This window comes from Alosa alosa, chromosome 1 (genome assembly GCF_017589495.1).
Source record: "Alosa alosa isolate M-15738 ecotype Scorff River chromosome 1, AALO_Geno_1.1, whole genome shotgun sequence".
NCBI lineage: Eukaryota > Metazoa > Chordata > Actinopteri > Clupeiformes > Clupeidae > Alosa > Alosa alosa.
Window position 1 is genome coordinate 25,724,829 of NC_063189.1, and position 16,130 is coordinate 25,740,958.

General features: G+C 41.7%; 1 protein-coding gene across 2 annotated transcripts in view; it reads left to right on the forward strand.

Annotated features, from left to right (window-relative positions):
* Window positions 1-15,471, forward strand: part of cntnap2b (contactin associated protein 2b) — a 44,049-nt gene extending 28,578 nt beyond the window's left edge. Inside the window, exons 12-25 of one of the 2 annotated variants that reach the window (XM_048253190.1) lie at window positions 248-367; window positions 721-833; window positions 1,426-1,510; window positions 3,119-3,278; window positions 4,164-4,291; window positions 4,685-4,855; window positions 6,466-6,684; window positions 6,950-7,186; window positions 7,517-7,747; window positions 7,890-8,023; window positions 8,460-8,553; window positions 10,375-10,605; window positions 12,722-12,796; window positions 12,895-15,471. In XM_048253190.1, coding sequence (XP_048109147.1) covers window positions 248-367; window positions 721-833; window positions 1,426-1,510; window positions 3,119-3,278; window positions 4,164-4,291; window positions 4,685-4,855; window positions 6,466-6,684; window positions 6,950-7,186; window positions 7,517-7,747; window positions 7,890-8,023; window positions 8,460-8,553; window positions 10,375-10,605; window positions 12,722-12,796; window positions 12,895-13,094 — 2,198 coding nt within the window. In that variant the 3' untranslated portion in view covers window positions 13,095-15,471. The remainder of the gene's footprint in view (window positions 1-247; window positions 368-720; window positions 834-1,425; window positions 1,511-3,118; window positions 3,279-4,163; window positions 4,292-4,684; window positions 4,856-6,465; window positions 6,685-6,949; window positions 7,187-7,516; window positions 7,748-7,889; window positions 8,024-8,459; window positions 8,554-10,374; window positions 10,606-12,721; window positions 12,797-12,894) is intronic. The other variant, XM_048253198.1, reaches the window with a different exon arrangement.
* The last annotated feature ends 659 nt before the right edge of the window (window positions 15,472-16,130 follow it).

Consider the following 16,130-nt stretch of genomic DNA (forward strand, 5'->3'; position numbering starts at 1 on the left):
ATTTCAAAAATATTTGGTCCTCATAAAAATGTATTCTGTAATTTCAAAACAGTAAGTATTGTTTTATTAAATACAAATACAGAAAACACCCAAAAAACAGAATAGCTTTGTTATGTCACATGTAGGCCTAAGCTATGCTACAGTATGCATTTCTTGGGAAATAGTAAGACCTGTAAGTCGGCTGATCACTTTGGCCTTGCCTTGCCTACTGTAAATCATTAGTATTTCCTGATGTTTCCTTCCGTAGCTGTGTACGAGCAGTCTTGTGAGGAATACAAGCACCTGGGGAGGACGTCCGACACATACTGGATCGACCCGGATGGCAGCGGGCCTCTAGAGCCGTTTAAAGTCAACTGTATCATGACGGGTTAGTGACACTCTCAACAGCATTACAGCACAGTGGCAGGCAGCTCATGATTGATACTGGTATTTTAAGAGAGCTGTCCTGAAGCTAGTTGGTTTGTTGGATATATATACATTACAGAAGGGTAATATTTCTCGGCCATTTTTCAATATTTTAAGCAACCATCCACATAGCACCTTTAAGCGTGTATTCTTTTTTTGACTGTGGATAAGATCAAGACTGTATCAGGATGTTTAAGCATTCTCAATTGTACCTGAGCTGATCTATTTAGAGAATGGTCCATTGCTGTGTTTTGCTATAAACTAGCATTCTCATTCAGACCGTAACCCCGAGGTGTTTGTGTGTGTGTTTCTTAGAGGATAAAGTGTGGACAACGGTGGCCAATGACCTGCCTGCCCAGAGTCCTGTGAGTGCAGAGTTGGAGGCAGCCACTGTGCTGGATCTCAACTACAGCATGTCAACTGAACAGGTGGGCTCTTGCTAAGTCATGATGGACTAGTTTTGCAATCCAAAGCATGAGAATTAGCATAGAAATTAAATAAATCTGTCTTGAACACTCCTCAGCAAAGACCTTGAAAGTTTGTTGGCTACCATATTTGCAAAACAAACTCTCAACGTCAGTCTCAATCGGAAAAAAGTTATATTGCTCTTGAATATTTGCATTTATTATCAAATCCTCAGGACTTGAACTCCTTTGAGCAGCCTTTCCACAATGAACGGATTATCAGAACAAAACAGGATGCCCCCCTAAAGGCAAAATGTTCATATCTCTAGGGCTGACATTTAGAGTCAGACATTCATTATAAAATTGATAGGACTTTTAATTAAGTTTAATTAAGACAAGAAAATACAAAAACATTTTTCAACACATCAAATTCCTGAATTTCCATAAAAGTTTTGAGTTTGACATTCCATAATAGACATGAGTTTGACTGGGTATGCAAAATAACACTGCTGCAATACACAGACACTGTTGCTGTGTAATCTTGAAGATTGCCAGCAAGGTTAGAAAAAGTTCCTGGAATATAATCGTGTTAAACTGCTTTGTTTCCTCCATGCAGATTAATGCTATCACCAGCAGTGCAGAACACTGTGAGCAATACTTGGCCTATGCCTGCCGCATGTCACGTCTACTCAACACACCAGGTACATTACTCTCTCTCTCTCTCTCTCTCTTTTCTCTCTCTCTCTCTCTCTCTCTCTCTCTCTCTCTGTAAGTATTTGTGTATGTGTGTGTTTGTGTGTGTGTGTGTGTATGCTTGTGCATGTGTGTGTTTAAAGTAAAAAGTAAAGTAACACGGACCTAGATTTCTACTTTGCCAGCCAATATATATATATGTACTTAGGGCGTACACTCCTCAGAGACTGTTAAAGCTGCTGACAGCTGGCATTATCAGGGCAGTCCATCCTCACACCATGTCCTTGTGTGTGTAGAAAGAGGTAGCCAGAGGCAAGCAGGTATACCATCATGTTTATCAGCACAGCCTCCACTCCAGCCTCTGCCTCTGTTTGTTTACTCTTAGAGAGAGAGAGAGAGAGAGAGAGAGAGAGAGAGGAAGGAAGGAAAGAAAGAAGGAAGGAAAGGAGAAAGAAAGAGTGCTGTCTAGCCTCCAGGCCCACAGACCATCTTAACAGTCAAACCCACAACAGGTCCAGCCGTAACACCGCCAGTGTTTTTCAATTAGGCTGATGACTTGACAGCCAGTGCAAGCAAGCCCATTAAAACAGATGCTGTCTGTCAGTCAGAGGCAATGAGTTTGACTTTAGACTGTCCCAGTGGCCGCCAAGGCATCCATTACACTAATCTGGTCTAGACTGCTACTGACTCTACAAAGGTAGCGAGGAAGCTGACAGTTGGGTGCTGTATGCTTAGTCACTGATTCACCATGTTTTTTCTTTGGATTAGCGCATCTAAAGTTTGGATTTAAAAGTCAGGGGCTCTTTAAAATCCTTGAAAGTCTGTGAATTTCAGAAAAATACATCAAGGCCTCTGAGAGGTTTTGAATATAGACAAATAGATTAGGGCCATTGAAAGTGCTTGAAATCTATTTTGTGTTAGGACCAGCAAGAGACCACTTATATAACTGTGATACAGCACTATTGAAAAATGTTGAGAAGTGTTTGCATATTCAAGCCTTTACCTTGAATTTGAAGGTGCTCTAAGCAATGCCACACATTTTTTAAGCTAAAACATTTTGTCACTTACTGCAAACATCACCTAACTAACCGCTGCTGTCTGTGTCCTGAATACACTGTGAAAGAAAACACAATCTCTGTGGACATCCCAGGCTCCGAAAACGGCAAAAAAAAAACAACCTGGGCAAACCTAGCCCATAAAAACATAACAAACTGTTCCAGCAAATCACAGACGAGATGCGTGTTTAGGAGAGTTTCAATTGCGCGGGAGCAGCACGGGAGGGAGGGGGAGGAAGTAGCAAGCTAGCTCTCTGTTTTGTTTGAAAGTCAACAGAAGTGGCGTCGCCTAGCATCGCTTAGAGCACCTTTAATTCATGAACTACTGAATTCTTGGATTTAATGTCTTAGTTGTCTGTGAAGTAGTTCTCATTCTAAAGATTGTCTGTATTCTAACAGTAAAGCTTTTATACACTACTGATGCAAAATATACTGTATATCTGAATTGTATAAATATACCGGTAAATATGATTTAAATGTAACATAAATGTATTGTAAATGTATAGCTGTATTGTAAATGAATATGTGTGCTAATGTGTGATGCTTTATGTGTTTGACTAGCAGAGGGGCCTCCATTCACCTGGTGGCTGGGCAGAGGCAATGAAAAGCACACCTACTGGGGGGGCTCAGGGCCGGGTGTCCAGAAATGTGCCTGTGGGATCGAACGCAACTGCACTGAGCCCAGCCACTACTGCAACTGTGATGCAGACCAGAGGCAGTGGTAAACTCTCAACCTTCCTGTTAATAGATGGCATTGTAGTATCATAATAATAGTAGTAATATACTTAATAGTAATGTAATAATAGTAGTAATATACTTAATAGTAATGTAATAATAGTAGTAATATACTTAATAGTAATGTAATAATAGTAGTAATATACTATAGTAATAGTAACAATAACAATAGAAATAGACTAAATACTGTACAGTTACAGTAAAATGGCTACTCTTGAAACTAGACTGCTTACATGTAAGTCTAGTTAGTTGTTCCGTGAAAGGAAATTGCAAACTACTGCTTGAACAACATCTCAAGAACAGTTGACAAGAATGGAAGAAGGGAGACAGGACTATTATTCTTCACATCAGCTGAAATGAGCTTTCTTGAGCAAAGGTGTAACCCTTGCTTATTTGAAAGAAAACAAAAAATACCGGTGCATGTCTGGAACGCCTACATTACACCATGTAGCTTTGTTGTTTAGGCAAGGAACATGACCCTTTTCATCAGTTCTCAAATTGGGTACCCCAGTGCGATCAGTATGTTGTATTGATGAAAATGTTTACTGTGTTAGGATCACTTGAAAAATAACTGATAGTGGGGTCAGAAATCTTCATGCAAGCTCATATAGTGTAATATAGCATATGTCCTGTGGGAAATCATTGTAAAGGTCCCTGTACAGCCCATCAACCAGTCAATCAGGACAAGGGCATGCTTGCAAATAGACTCAAGGAAAATTATGTTTTAGTTGTAGTTTAGTGTAGTTTCACCAAATTCATTTATTTTACGCTAAACCCCATCCCGACATCCTGATTTGTAATAAACACAGATGAGATGTAACAAAAACAATAGGATATCTATTCGAAAGTATGAATTTTGTGTGTTCATCAGGAGAGAAGATTCTGGAATTCTCATGTATAAGGATCACTTGCCCGTCCGTCAGGTGGTGGTCGGGGATGTGCGCCGGTCCGGCTCTGAGGCCCGGCTCACTGTGGGGCCTTTACGTTGTCAGGGAGATCGTAAGTAAACTAATCATATTATATCAATAAATTATAATAATAGATCTTGAACCTTGTATCTTTTACCAGTATACTCAGTACTAATGTTTTTAGTAGCAGTGAATACTTTAGAAGTAGTGTATACTGCAACTAGACGATATGAAGTGGTAATATTCATAGCATGGAATGTATGAAACACATTCTAGAGATTCACACAGAGTTTTAAAGTCTGTATTTAAACAGATTCTATGAGTGTCAGAAGCTATTTCACTGCACACAATTGATTCCAAAACATACTTTCCATTTCACCTGATGAAACAAAACAACTTAACTATCATGAAAAGAAATCAACTGACAAACAAATGTGGTACAAAAACCAGTGAGTTAATGAGTGAGTTTTAATCACCCTGTCAGGTAACTACTGGAACGCTGCCTCCTTCAACACACCGGCGTCCTACCTGCACTTCCCCACCTTCTCAGGGGAGACCAGTGCAGACATCTCCTTCTATTTTAAGACCTCGTCCACTTACGGCGTCTTTCTGGAGAACCTGGGCAACACTGACTTCATCCGCCTGGAGCTCAAATGTAAATGCTTTTAATGCTTTTAAATAATCTCGCCTGCTTATTTGACAAGCAGTCACATGAATGCTAGATATGAATTGTTATTACTGAGCAGGGGTTTTAACTGACTGTTGAAAAATAATGAGGTCATTCTTTTACTGGGGATTCAATGGAAGTAAATATGCCATTGCTCACAAGAGGTTTGCAAATCAATCATACTGAGATCAATTCAATCTTGAATTTCAAAATTAGCAGGGGATTGGACTACCACATTACAGTTGGAATGCATTATGGGCCAGATAAGTACCAGATCTGGCCCACCCAGCCAGCCATTTTACATCTGCACCATGTCCATACATTACCATGTATTAGCATATGCTATATCTAGAGAGGAATGGACTTTATGCAGGGAAGGCTCTCTTTAGGCAGCTCATTTGTTTCAGGGGGAGCCAGGTGTGTTCGGAGCCAGGTACAGTAGCCGTCACTATTGTTAATGTAATTAGGTCTACACGGACCCGGTTGAGTGTTGCACCTAGTGAATCAGCATGTTACAATGTAGAAGGATTTATGTGTGTTAAAATTGTTATTATTGGGCACACAAGATATTCAGTGTCGGAGTAAACATATGCAGAATATAACAGAAGATACTGTTACAAGAATGCTAACACTTCACCAGAAATAAATGAGCTGATTTAAGAGCTTTATGTGCATAAGGTCTATTAATATATCCATCTGGAGAATGACATGGTACTGTGTGGCTTAGAAAAGCCATTGTAGCATTAAAAGGGGTCATCCCTTTGTTCCCCGGGTGCTACTGTATGTTCCCCACTCGGGGTTAGGTTTAGGGTTAGGGTCCTATGTTCCCCGGTCCCATACAAAGCGGGGAACATAGGACCCGGGGAACATAGGTATGCTCCCCATTAAAACATGAGACATTTCTATACCTATCCAATTGCCTTTTGAAGGTACTGAGGAAAAGCACACTAGTGTGCAGATGTTAGGAGTGGATCTTAGCTTTCCACTCCTTGAACTGACTTGAATGGTCTTTCACTGAGATTTGTGAACTGGGTGACTCAGTGACACCAAGTCAAAAGATGGTAAGACTGCAAGACAAGTAAGGGGCCGTTTATACGAGAACGATTGCGAAGGAAGACGACAAAATATTTTATCATAAGTGCCTTTCGTTTACACGGCGACCCCGCCATCAGGGCTTGAAGACGCAAAAATCTGAAGACTCCTTCCAGAGTGTAGAGTTTTGAAGACTGACCGGGTTGCGTCTCTGTCTAAAAACGGCTAAACCAAAGATCCTTGATTACCTCTCTGGCTAAACTGTCAAATTAGAATATCTGCGCTGGACGTGCGGGGTTCTATCACACCACCACCCAGCGGTCTGGAATGCATATCCAATCGAATATCACATACTCTTGCGTCTTCATATAAACAAAGATTTCCCCCTGAGAATGCTCGTCTAAACGCGAATAAAAAAATGAAGACGAGACGCCACTTCTGCGTCTTCTCTTTTCAACGTCACCATATAAACGTAGCCTAAGACTAGGGTAGGTGAGGTCATAACTGTGCAGCAGATACACGTTCCCGCCTGTGCATCTCCCTCTCATCCCCTCTCTCGCCTTCAGCACCCACGACTGTCTCGTTCTCCTTCGACGTGGGCAACGGGCCGGTGGAGCTGACCGTGAACTCGGCCGGGCCACTCAACGACGACCAGTGGCACAGGGTGGAGGCCGAGCGCAACGTCAAGGAGGCGGTGCTACAGCTGGACGGACGGCACAGGGAGGTGCGCCTGGCTCCACCCCAGGGACACACCCGCCTCCAGCTCTTCAGCCAGCTCTTCGTGGGTACGTGAGATGGATGGTCTTACTGTGCTTATACTGTATACCGTATGTGCTCTTACTGTCAACCAATGTGGTTATCCCAAAAACCTGGACTCATGACTCCTCTTTCCAATAGATATTATCCACTACAGGCCTTATTCACCAACCAATACTCTACTTATTTTGATCAGTATTCTGAGTTAGTCCACTGACATGAAAATAGTGGATGCGCTCTCATTATTGGACCCTCTTGTTTAACATTACTGCTGCTGCTGCTGTAACATCGCAGGTGCATCAGGGGGTCAAAGAGGTTTCCTAGGATGCATTCGATCCCTGAAGATGAATGGTGTGACCCTTGACCTTGAGGGGAGGGCTGAGGTCACGCCGGGGGTGAAGCCTGGCTGTTCGGGACACTGCAGCAGTTACGGCATGCACTGCCAGAATGGGGGAAAGTGCCTGGAGAAGTACAACGGCTACTCCTGTGACTGCTCCCTCACCGCATTTGATGGCCCTTTCTGCACTGAAGGTAGCATAGTCAACTTGGACTTAATGTGTTGTTTCAGTGCCATAGACAATGGAATGGTGATCATCTAACCATGCTGCTGTAACAGACTTGATGTTGAGTAGTCAAATTATGATGCAGATAGACGCCACATATCCTATTAGCTCACTCTCATTAGAGCTCTTAATAACTGATGTCAGTTCCTAAAAATAATAGTACCATTAAAAAGGCCATATGAGCTATATTTGTTTGTGTGACATTTTAAGGACAGCCTGTGATTGCGTCCTTAGCTTAGCTACCTTAGCTGCCTAAACTCTGACCAAGTCTGTTCTCGACATCCTTTCCCTCTGCTAGATGTTGGTGGCTACTTCGAAACAGGTACTGTGGTCCGTTACGACCTGATGTCCGACTCTGGGGCCTCTTCTCTGAGGGAAGGCAGGGGATCCCTGTCTCCGCTGACCGCCGAGGCCAACCTGACCCAGGAGGAGCTCACCTTCAGCTTCAGCACCTCCAACTCCCCCAGCGTGCTCATCTACGTCAGCTCCAGGACACAGGACTACCTGGCCGTGGTGCTGCGCCACAACGGTGAGACCCTGGTTTACGGTTTACCCTGTTCACAGATCACTGATTTGTTTGTTATTCTGAATTCCATTCTGACTGCTATTCTTTCAGATAATTGTGGTAAAGGTGTTCATGTGGTGTTTAACGGAGACATGTTTTGATCTAGGTACCCTTCAGATCCGTTATAACCTTGGGGGACTTAGGGAGCCTTTCACCATCAGTCTGGACCAGCGGAACATGGCCAACGGGCAGCCCCACAGCGTCAACATCTCCAGACAGGACAGGGTCATCCACCTACAGGTAGGGACTACTAGCTCACAATTAGATATACAGTATATTTATATTGCCATTGTGTTCTCATGAGTCTTTTAAATTGTTTTATATTCTTTGTTTTTCACAGTTGCACTGATTAAATAGTTTAGTTGCGAGCAATACAGTTGTTGCTGCATAGGCTCTGCTTATCATCCTTAGTTAGTTACATCAGAAAAATACAGGAAGGGATGAAAAAGCTGTTTCATGCCACTGGTGATTTATGATTTAAAGAAATGGGGCAGTGTGTGTAATGTGAAGATAAAGTTGTCTCTCTTTAGGACACCACTAGATGGTGGTAAACAACTAGAAACACTAGGTGGTTCTATCATGTATGGCAGAAGGAAGTACGGTACCTATAGCTAGGTGCACTGTAACCATCAAAGGATGAAATGGTGACTTAGTGTATGTTTCACCTCTCTTACAGCTGGATCACTATCCATCAGTGAGTTACATCTTACCAGAAGCCTCAGACACAGAGTTCAATCTTGTCAAGACAATATTCCTTGGAAAGGTTTTCGGTAAGCTGCATGTTATTGTACAATATTTTTTACAGTGTCACTGTGTAAAGCTTTTGAGGATGATTCCCCACCTGTATACAGATATTCCTATATTTGACTAGGTGCCAAATCAGTGATACTGTTGCTTAGTTGGCCAAACTTGATTTAAAATTGTGAATAGTCTCAAAAAAGTCAGTCAGTGAATGAAATCACAGTGCACAGTGCCTCTAAAAAGTCATGAAAAACCATCTTTTTCAGTCTTTATAATGGTTGCTTCAGCTGTTTCTGCTGTAATAAATCCCTGGTCCGTTACAGTCCAGCTGTCCAGATCTCCCCAGTGTTGTATTCCCTTGAAGATTATTATCCACTAGCTGACTAAAAACCCTGACATCATCTTATGAAGTGGCCAGGCTCCTGATCCAGCTCCAGTGTCCAGGTTTTCCTCCAACTGCAGCAGAGCTGCCAGGAGCGGCATGCCGATACGCCCACAGCAGCATAAAGAGCTGAAACATAACTGAGCATCCCGCACACACAGATACACAGACAGGCTGGCAGGCACAGCTAGAGACAGGGACAGGCTGAACGTGGGTACACAAATAAGGCTGGCATCTCAAAGGGTGCTGGAAGTGAGGGAGCAGCAGGCAGGGAGAGCCATATAGACATTTCTGCAGGCACACACACACACACGCACACACACACACACACACACACACACACACAACAGACAGGCAGTGAGACAGGCAAGATCGGTGCAAGGCACAAAGTGCCACAAACTGTGCAGAAGAGCTACTCTGCTGCGTACGAGAGAGAGAACCTTCAGTTTTCTTCAGCTTCTCCAACCTGCAGGTATCGCTGTGCAGTTCCACTGTCTGTTACAAGGCTAGGACTAGCATTCAGTTAGCATGTATTACTGATGTGTTTCAGATAAATTAGACTTTCATTGACGTACAGTATGTTATGTATGCACTGCTGCATTAGTCCTATTTGTATCCTGCATCCTATCTGTATGCAATTTGTACTTTGTTTCTTGTGTAGGTGTTGTATGTCTTGAAGTCTGTGTGGGCACCAGATCAAGGCTATTAGAGTGTGTCATGGGTGTTATCGCGATAATGAGGTGGCACTAGTGAGGTGAGGACAAGGAAGATAGGACAAGGAGAATGCAGCCAGAGGGAAATTGTCTTTTTCAGAACAAAGCATTTGTGCAACAATGCATTAACTTGTTGCCAGTGAATGCCTACAGTGTGTAGTAGGCTATGCAGACTTTGAAGGCTAGGCTTTGTATTCATGCACATGAACATAGGCATCTACTATTACTGTAAACTGATGAAGTGCTTTTGTCAGATTTAATGACAGATGTTGTGATTGTTTTGTCTCTTCACTGCTGCATGGAAAACGTTTAATCTAGCTCCAGCTGTGGATATTTGCTCACTTAGTGTGCATTTGTTTTGCTCTCAGAGAAACTCAAAGGTTTAACTATTAATCCCAGTTTTATGTGCCAAATGGTCCATGACAGACGTGTATGTGATAGCTCCTCAATCTGAAATTCTGCAACTTTTAAAAACTTGTATGTGATTATTTTAGATAACTGTCATTCTGAACATTTTTCTCCTTTAGGATATGGAAAATTACATAGTAACCTTTTTCCACTACCACCATCACTTTTTATGAACGCATTTGCGAATGCTCTTTCAATATTTCCATAGTTCCCATGGAGCATCCATCCCAAAACTCTGTAGTCCAACAACAAGATCTCTCCCCCTGGAGAAAAGACAGAAGCTGCAGGATTGGTTGTTGATTAGTTCATATTTGTTCCCAAAACCCTCCTTCCTATGTGTTTCACAGAGACGGGTCAGATCGACCCTGTGATCATCGAGAAGTACAACACCCCGGGCTTCATGGGCTGTCTCTCCCGAGTGCAGTTCAACCGCATCGCCCCTCTGAAGGCAGCACTGCGATCAGGCATCTCCTCGACCGCCTCAGTGCAGGGGGTCCTCGTGGAGTCTAACTGTGGGGCGTCTCCTCTCACTATTTCACCCATGTCTGCTGCCTTCGACCCCTGGCACCCAGAATCAGGTCAGTAACTCACTGAGCTGGGTGGTGATGATGATAATGATGATGATTATTATGAAGATAATTATGGTGATGATGGTGTTGATCATAATGGTAGCAATGTAATGAGATGCGATGTAATGAATGTTTCACAGATTCCTTGTCAAGTAGTGGTCAATGGTCAGTGGTCAATGCTTGTGCATCAATGCAGTGAAACTCTGCAGCTGTCTTCTTTTGTTCAAACTGAGAGTCCTGCCTATTTTTATTGTCAATATCAGAGGACTGATCTATAGCTTATTCACAGGCTCCCTGAACTGAGGTCACAGATGCTACCGCCACTCTCTCTCTCTCTCTCTCTCTCTCTCTCTCTCTCTCTCTCTCTCTCTCTCTCTCTCTCTCTCTCTCTCTCTCTCTGTGAAGTGGAGGTAAATTTCACCTAATTTGGGAAATGTCACCATTATTCACTTCAAGTCAGCTGAAGATGTGCATTCAAATTTGACAAATGCATTATTAAATTGAAGTTTCAAATTTGAATGTTTTTCTGTAAACATTCCAAAAAGTGTGTGTTCACAGACAAGATGCTTGCAGCAAACTCAAAATAAGCCAAAAAACTGAGAAGACACAAAGGCGCTTAGAGTGCTCAGGAGACTTCAGATAATTCCTTCCTCAGGTGGTCTTCTGCGACGGGTGAAGTGAGAATCCAAAGAAAAAATTATTTGCAGGTTGAAAAAGTATAAAAAGCCTTATCATGGCAAGAACTGGTTAAAAGCACATGGGCCTACGCGTTACGGCCATATTGGCCTTCGTCAGGGCAGGGGCTTCGTCAGGGCTTCGTAGACTCAGAGTGCCTCTGCAAATTCTTTTTTCTTAAGCCAAAAAACTGTTTGAAACCCATTCACAAATATTTGCCAGAAACAGCTGTCCACCCTGGAGGGTTTGATTGCTGTGTGGGCACTGAAAAGGTCAGGGTATTGATCCAAGCCCTATTTACAAGGTACACCCACACAGACCACAGAGGAAGGACACCATAATCTATAGCCTTCATTCTGGCTTCAGCCACAAGGTAAATTGTGTACATCTCTGTCCTTGCTAAGTTCCTGAAACCGATTCATTTGGGGCTTGTAATGCCTGCAAGGACCTCACTGAGAACGAGCAGAGCTTTACAAAGGGTCTACATATGTTTACGGCTCCCGTGTGCCAGAAAACAGTGAGATTGGGCAGAAATCTAGCTCGGTTCTTGGAGAGGACGTAAGCACTTTTAGAATGAGGATCCTTCTTCCTTGTGCTGCTTTCCAAAAGGGGCAGATTTGGTGACGGTTGCTCTCAGTGAAAGACATCTGTGATCACTGTCACTGGCCTGCGGAGTGGATTAGTTCAGGGCCTGGCAAAGGCATCATGTCCTGGGCTTTGTGTGTGTGTGTGTGTGTGTGTGTGTGTGTGTGTGTGTGTTTATAAGAGAGAGAGTGTGGGACAGAGACAATAAGAGTGTTTGTGTGTTATTGTGTGTGTGTAGGAGGGCCTGTGTGTGTGTGTGTGAGAGAGAGAAAGAGAGAGAGAGAGGGAGGGAGGGAGGAGAGAAAGAGGGAGGGAGGGAGGAGAGAAAATGAGTGTGTGTGTGCCTGTGTGTGTGTGTGTGTGTGTGCCCTTATTGCAAGGTTCATATGGTTCTCCCATCATCTTGTCGCATGTACAGTAGCGAGCCCACAGAGCTGGCAGCTGAAGAGAACAGACGGGTTCACTCAAGCCTCCTCTCTCCCCTTCCTCCACCCTCTGAGCTCTACAGTGACCCCCTGTGTTCAGGGATACACACACAACCACTGCAGCTATTTATATGCAGTACACCCACCATGACACGGCTAAACTGTCTATCTAACTATCTCAAAACCCAAGTAAAAAGCATAGGCATGCATAGTCATTTCATAGGAACAGTTTCTTTTACATGATATGTCAGGCTCAGTCTATGAATCAATACTTACAGTATATTAAATTTGTATTGCATTTGGGAGACTGATGTTTTTTAGTAGTGGTGGTTGTTATATATGATAGAAGATTTTTTTATATATGATAGAAGATTTTTAGGTTAATCTGCTCTGTCATATTCCTCAAAACATGACCACAAAACAAAATTGTTTCATTTCAGCTGGTGCCCAGTTCCCTTTCAATGAAGAGAGGGTGGGCCGAGATGGGCTGAATCGTGACTCTGCGATCATTGGGGGTAAGAATCCTGCTGCAACACCAATCCTGCAGCAATAGCCATTAGCCATCACTGCTTTCTGTTCGCTTGTAATGTAACTGTGCCTATTTGACATGCAGGTATCATCGCCGTGGTGATCTTCACCATCTTATGCACCCTGGTGTTCCTGGTCCGCCACATGTTCCGCCACAAGGGCTCCTACCATACCAACGAGGCCAAAGGAGCCGAATCGGCGGACTGTGCCGACGCAGCCATCATAGTCAACGACCCCGCCTTCACAGAGACTATTGAGGAGAGCAAGAAAGAATGGTTCATCTAGGCAGAGGTTTCTGGAGTTTCTGAGCAGAGCTGGACTGCCCACTAGGGCAGGCCTAATAATAAAGTCTACTCAATGAATGATCAGAGGAGCTGTGCAGTCGGCTTGGGGACTTGGTCTGGGTACAGGCTGGCATGTCTATAATGTAATTATGTTGTGTGCAAGTACAAGGGGTTCAGCCTACTCCACTAAACCATTACATGCACCCAGGAGGGCATATGTTTATTTTGTTTTTGTTTTTCCTAAAACCACAGACTTACATCCAAATACATTGTGCATTTATCTCATATTTGATTGTGGAACTATCTGTGTTTAAGATCAACAAGACACTTTTGATAGAGCATTGCAATTGCTTTACAGACATAAATGCACCACATTGCCTATGTGAGAATTAGCATAATGCAAACAAATTATGTTTATTTATGTTTCAGACAATGACATTTGATTGTATTTATAATGGGCCCTGTAGCTAATATCTCCAGGAAGATCGAATGTCATTTTAAAAAAGACAATAGTATTTCATTTTTATATCATACATTTTAAGATACTCTCTTTTCAAGTTACCAAAATTCAGTGTTCTCTAGTCCATGATTGTTGTACATGTTTTGAACAGTTGTACTGGGGATTGTACTGATATCACCATGACTACATAGACAACATTCAAGTGACAATTTCATTAAAAAATACCTTTTCAACAAAACTATAACCGCTCTTCAGGTACGTAAGACGTAGTGTTAGATGTTGGTGCCTATGTGAACTGGAGCAGTGTCATTTCAATTTAATACCATACTTTAAACATTCCACACAGCATTTGTTATTAAACCAATACATAATAACAATAATAATAATAATAATAATATAGCTATGTCTTCTTTGAATCTATATACCACCCGCCAAATCTATAGACCATGTGCTTCAACTTGATTGAACAAACTCATTTGCGTATGACTGAGCACAATCACATTATACTGAAGACACAAATTAGCATTCCAGCTCCACTGCCCTTTTTGATACAATGATGTGCTCAAAAGGGTGCCATTTACTGGTCAGCAATTTTCAAAAAAGGATTTCAACATTACAACAATTTAACATAACTGAATTCATTTGAGACTTACACAATTTATGCTCTTTGAAAGAGAAAGGTTTACAGCACATCTTTACTTGAAATGTCCAGTTTGACAATGAAAAATACATGAAAAGTTTGCTCTTGACATACATATTCTAAACGTAACATAATCTATACAATCAAGTCCAAAGGAGTCACTCGAGTTATAATGTACAGTAGTAGAGACTTAGCAATGAGGTTTTTGATGCAGTTATGTAAAATATTGGCTAACGTTCAGGGAAACTGCAATAAAGGATTCCTTTATTGGTTCCACTCTTAGTTGGGGATAACACATTATTCACTTCAGTTCTAAAGCTCTTAAAACAATAGCTGTCAACAACAACATATATGGACTGCAGTGGTTGTAATTCAAAAGCACATAATACACAACAGAACTACATTGGTCATATTCAACATTTTGCTTGTCAGACTCAGACAGTATAAATTTAATTTATTTCATTAAAACTCTCATTGAATTGTCTGACAAAACAAATCACTGTCATGCATTATTAGACACCAACATCCAACACTTGCTTTAGTTGCGTAACCTGACCAGGAACTGACAAAACAATCTGACTAAATCCTTTTAAAGTGCCTCTGGGATTTAGCATAATAATGACAAAAACATTGACATGTTTTGTAACAAATTCTGTGGTTGAAATTCAGAATAAGTTGTTTGAGTTATCCAGGTTTCCGTCTTAACCAATTTAAAGGGAGAGAGTTATCAGCTATACTTTTATTGTGTTTCAGTTGAATGTACTGCTACAGTATAGTTGAAGGTCATCTTAATTTGCTAAAAAAAGGCTCATGCAGTTAATTTACACAATGCCTTCGATTTTTGTGCTATTGTCGTGACCAATTATTTTTGGAACATTGTCTTTATCTTTAATATAATATTTCTCTTTGATGCTCTATGGCTGCTGCATTTGCCTGCTCCGATTTAGTAGTGTTTTTTTATTTTATTTTGGCAAGTAACACCAACAACGAATAGCAAACAAATTATAAAAAAAATCCCCACATGTATTCAGAGCATAGCCTACAAAAATTGTAAACTTGTCAGTATTATTTTGAAATCACAATTTTTTTTAAAAGCTCATTGAAATGGGATATGGCTGTCACTGATAATAGAAGATGGATTGAGATCCAGTGAGAGTATTACTGATGCTGTTTGTTTGTTTGTTCCTTTCTTTTATTGTGTGAATGTGAATAAGCCACTATAATGAAACCATAACACACATCAATAAATATCAGAACTCTTTCTGTTTTGATAAGAAACTGTATTTCTGGTCATTGACACATACATGCCTCTATGATTTCCGCAGACAGACAAGCAGAAAGAAAAAAAGAAAGAAAGAAAGAGAATTTTGTTTGCTTGTGCACAATTGGTTCGATTTGAGGCTAACCCAATAACGTCAAACTAACGTGGGTAGATTAGCCTACAATGTCATAAAGTATGTCTCATTTACCAGCCAGCTATTGTGAGGTCGCCTGATTGTCTGATAACCGCATTTTAAAGCATAGAACTAGGCTACAGTCAGAGCCGGACAGTAACGGAGTACATTTACTTGAGTACACTTGAGTACAATTTTGAGGGATCTGTACTTTACTCGAGTATCATTTTTGGGGAGTACTCATGACTTTACTCAAGTACATTTGAGAGGCAAATACTTCTGTACATGTACTTTTTACTCCACAACATTTCTATCCATAACCGTGAGTACCCGTTACTTCTTCTAAAAAAAAAAGGAAAAAAGACACATTTCGGAAACCCTGTTGTTTCCCTCTCAAACGTGATTGGATTGTGCAGGCGCCACTGATTGGGACAGCCTATCAGCAATCACCTTCAGCTTTCCGCCAAAGTCATCTCCATGGTCAGATGTAGATAAGAGACGAAACCATGGACGAAACAATGGATGAAGACGCAGCAGGTCCAT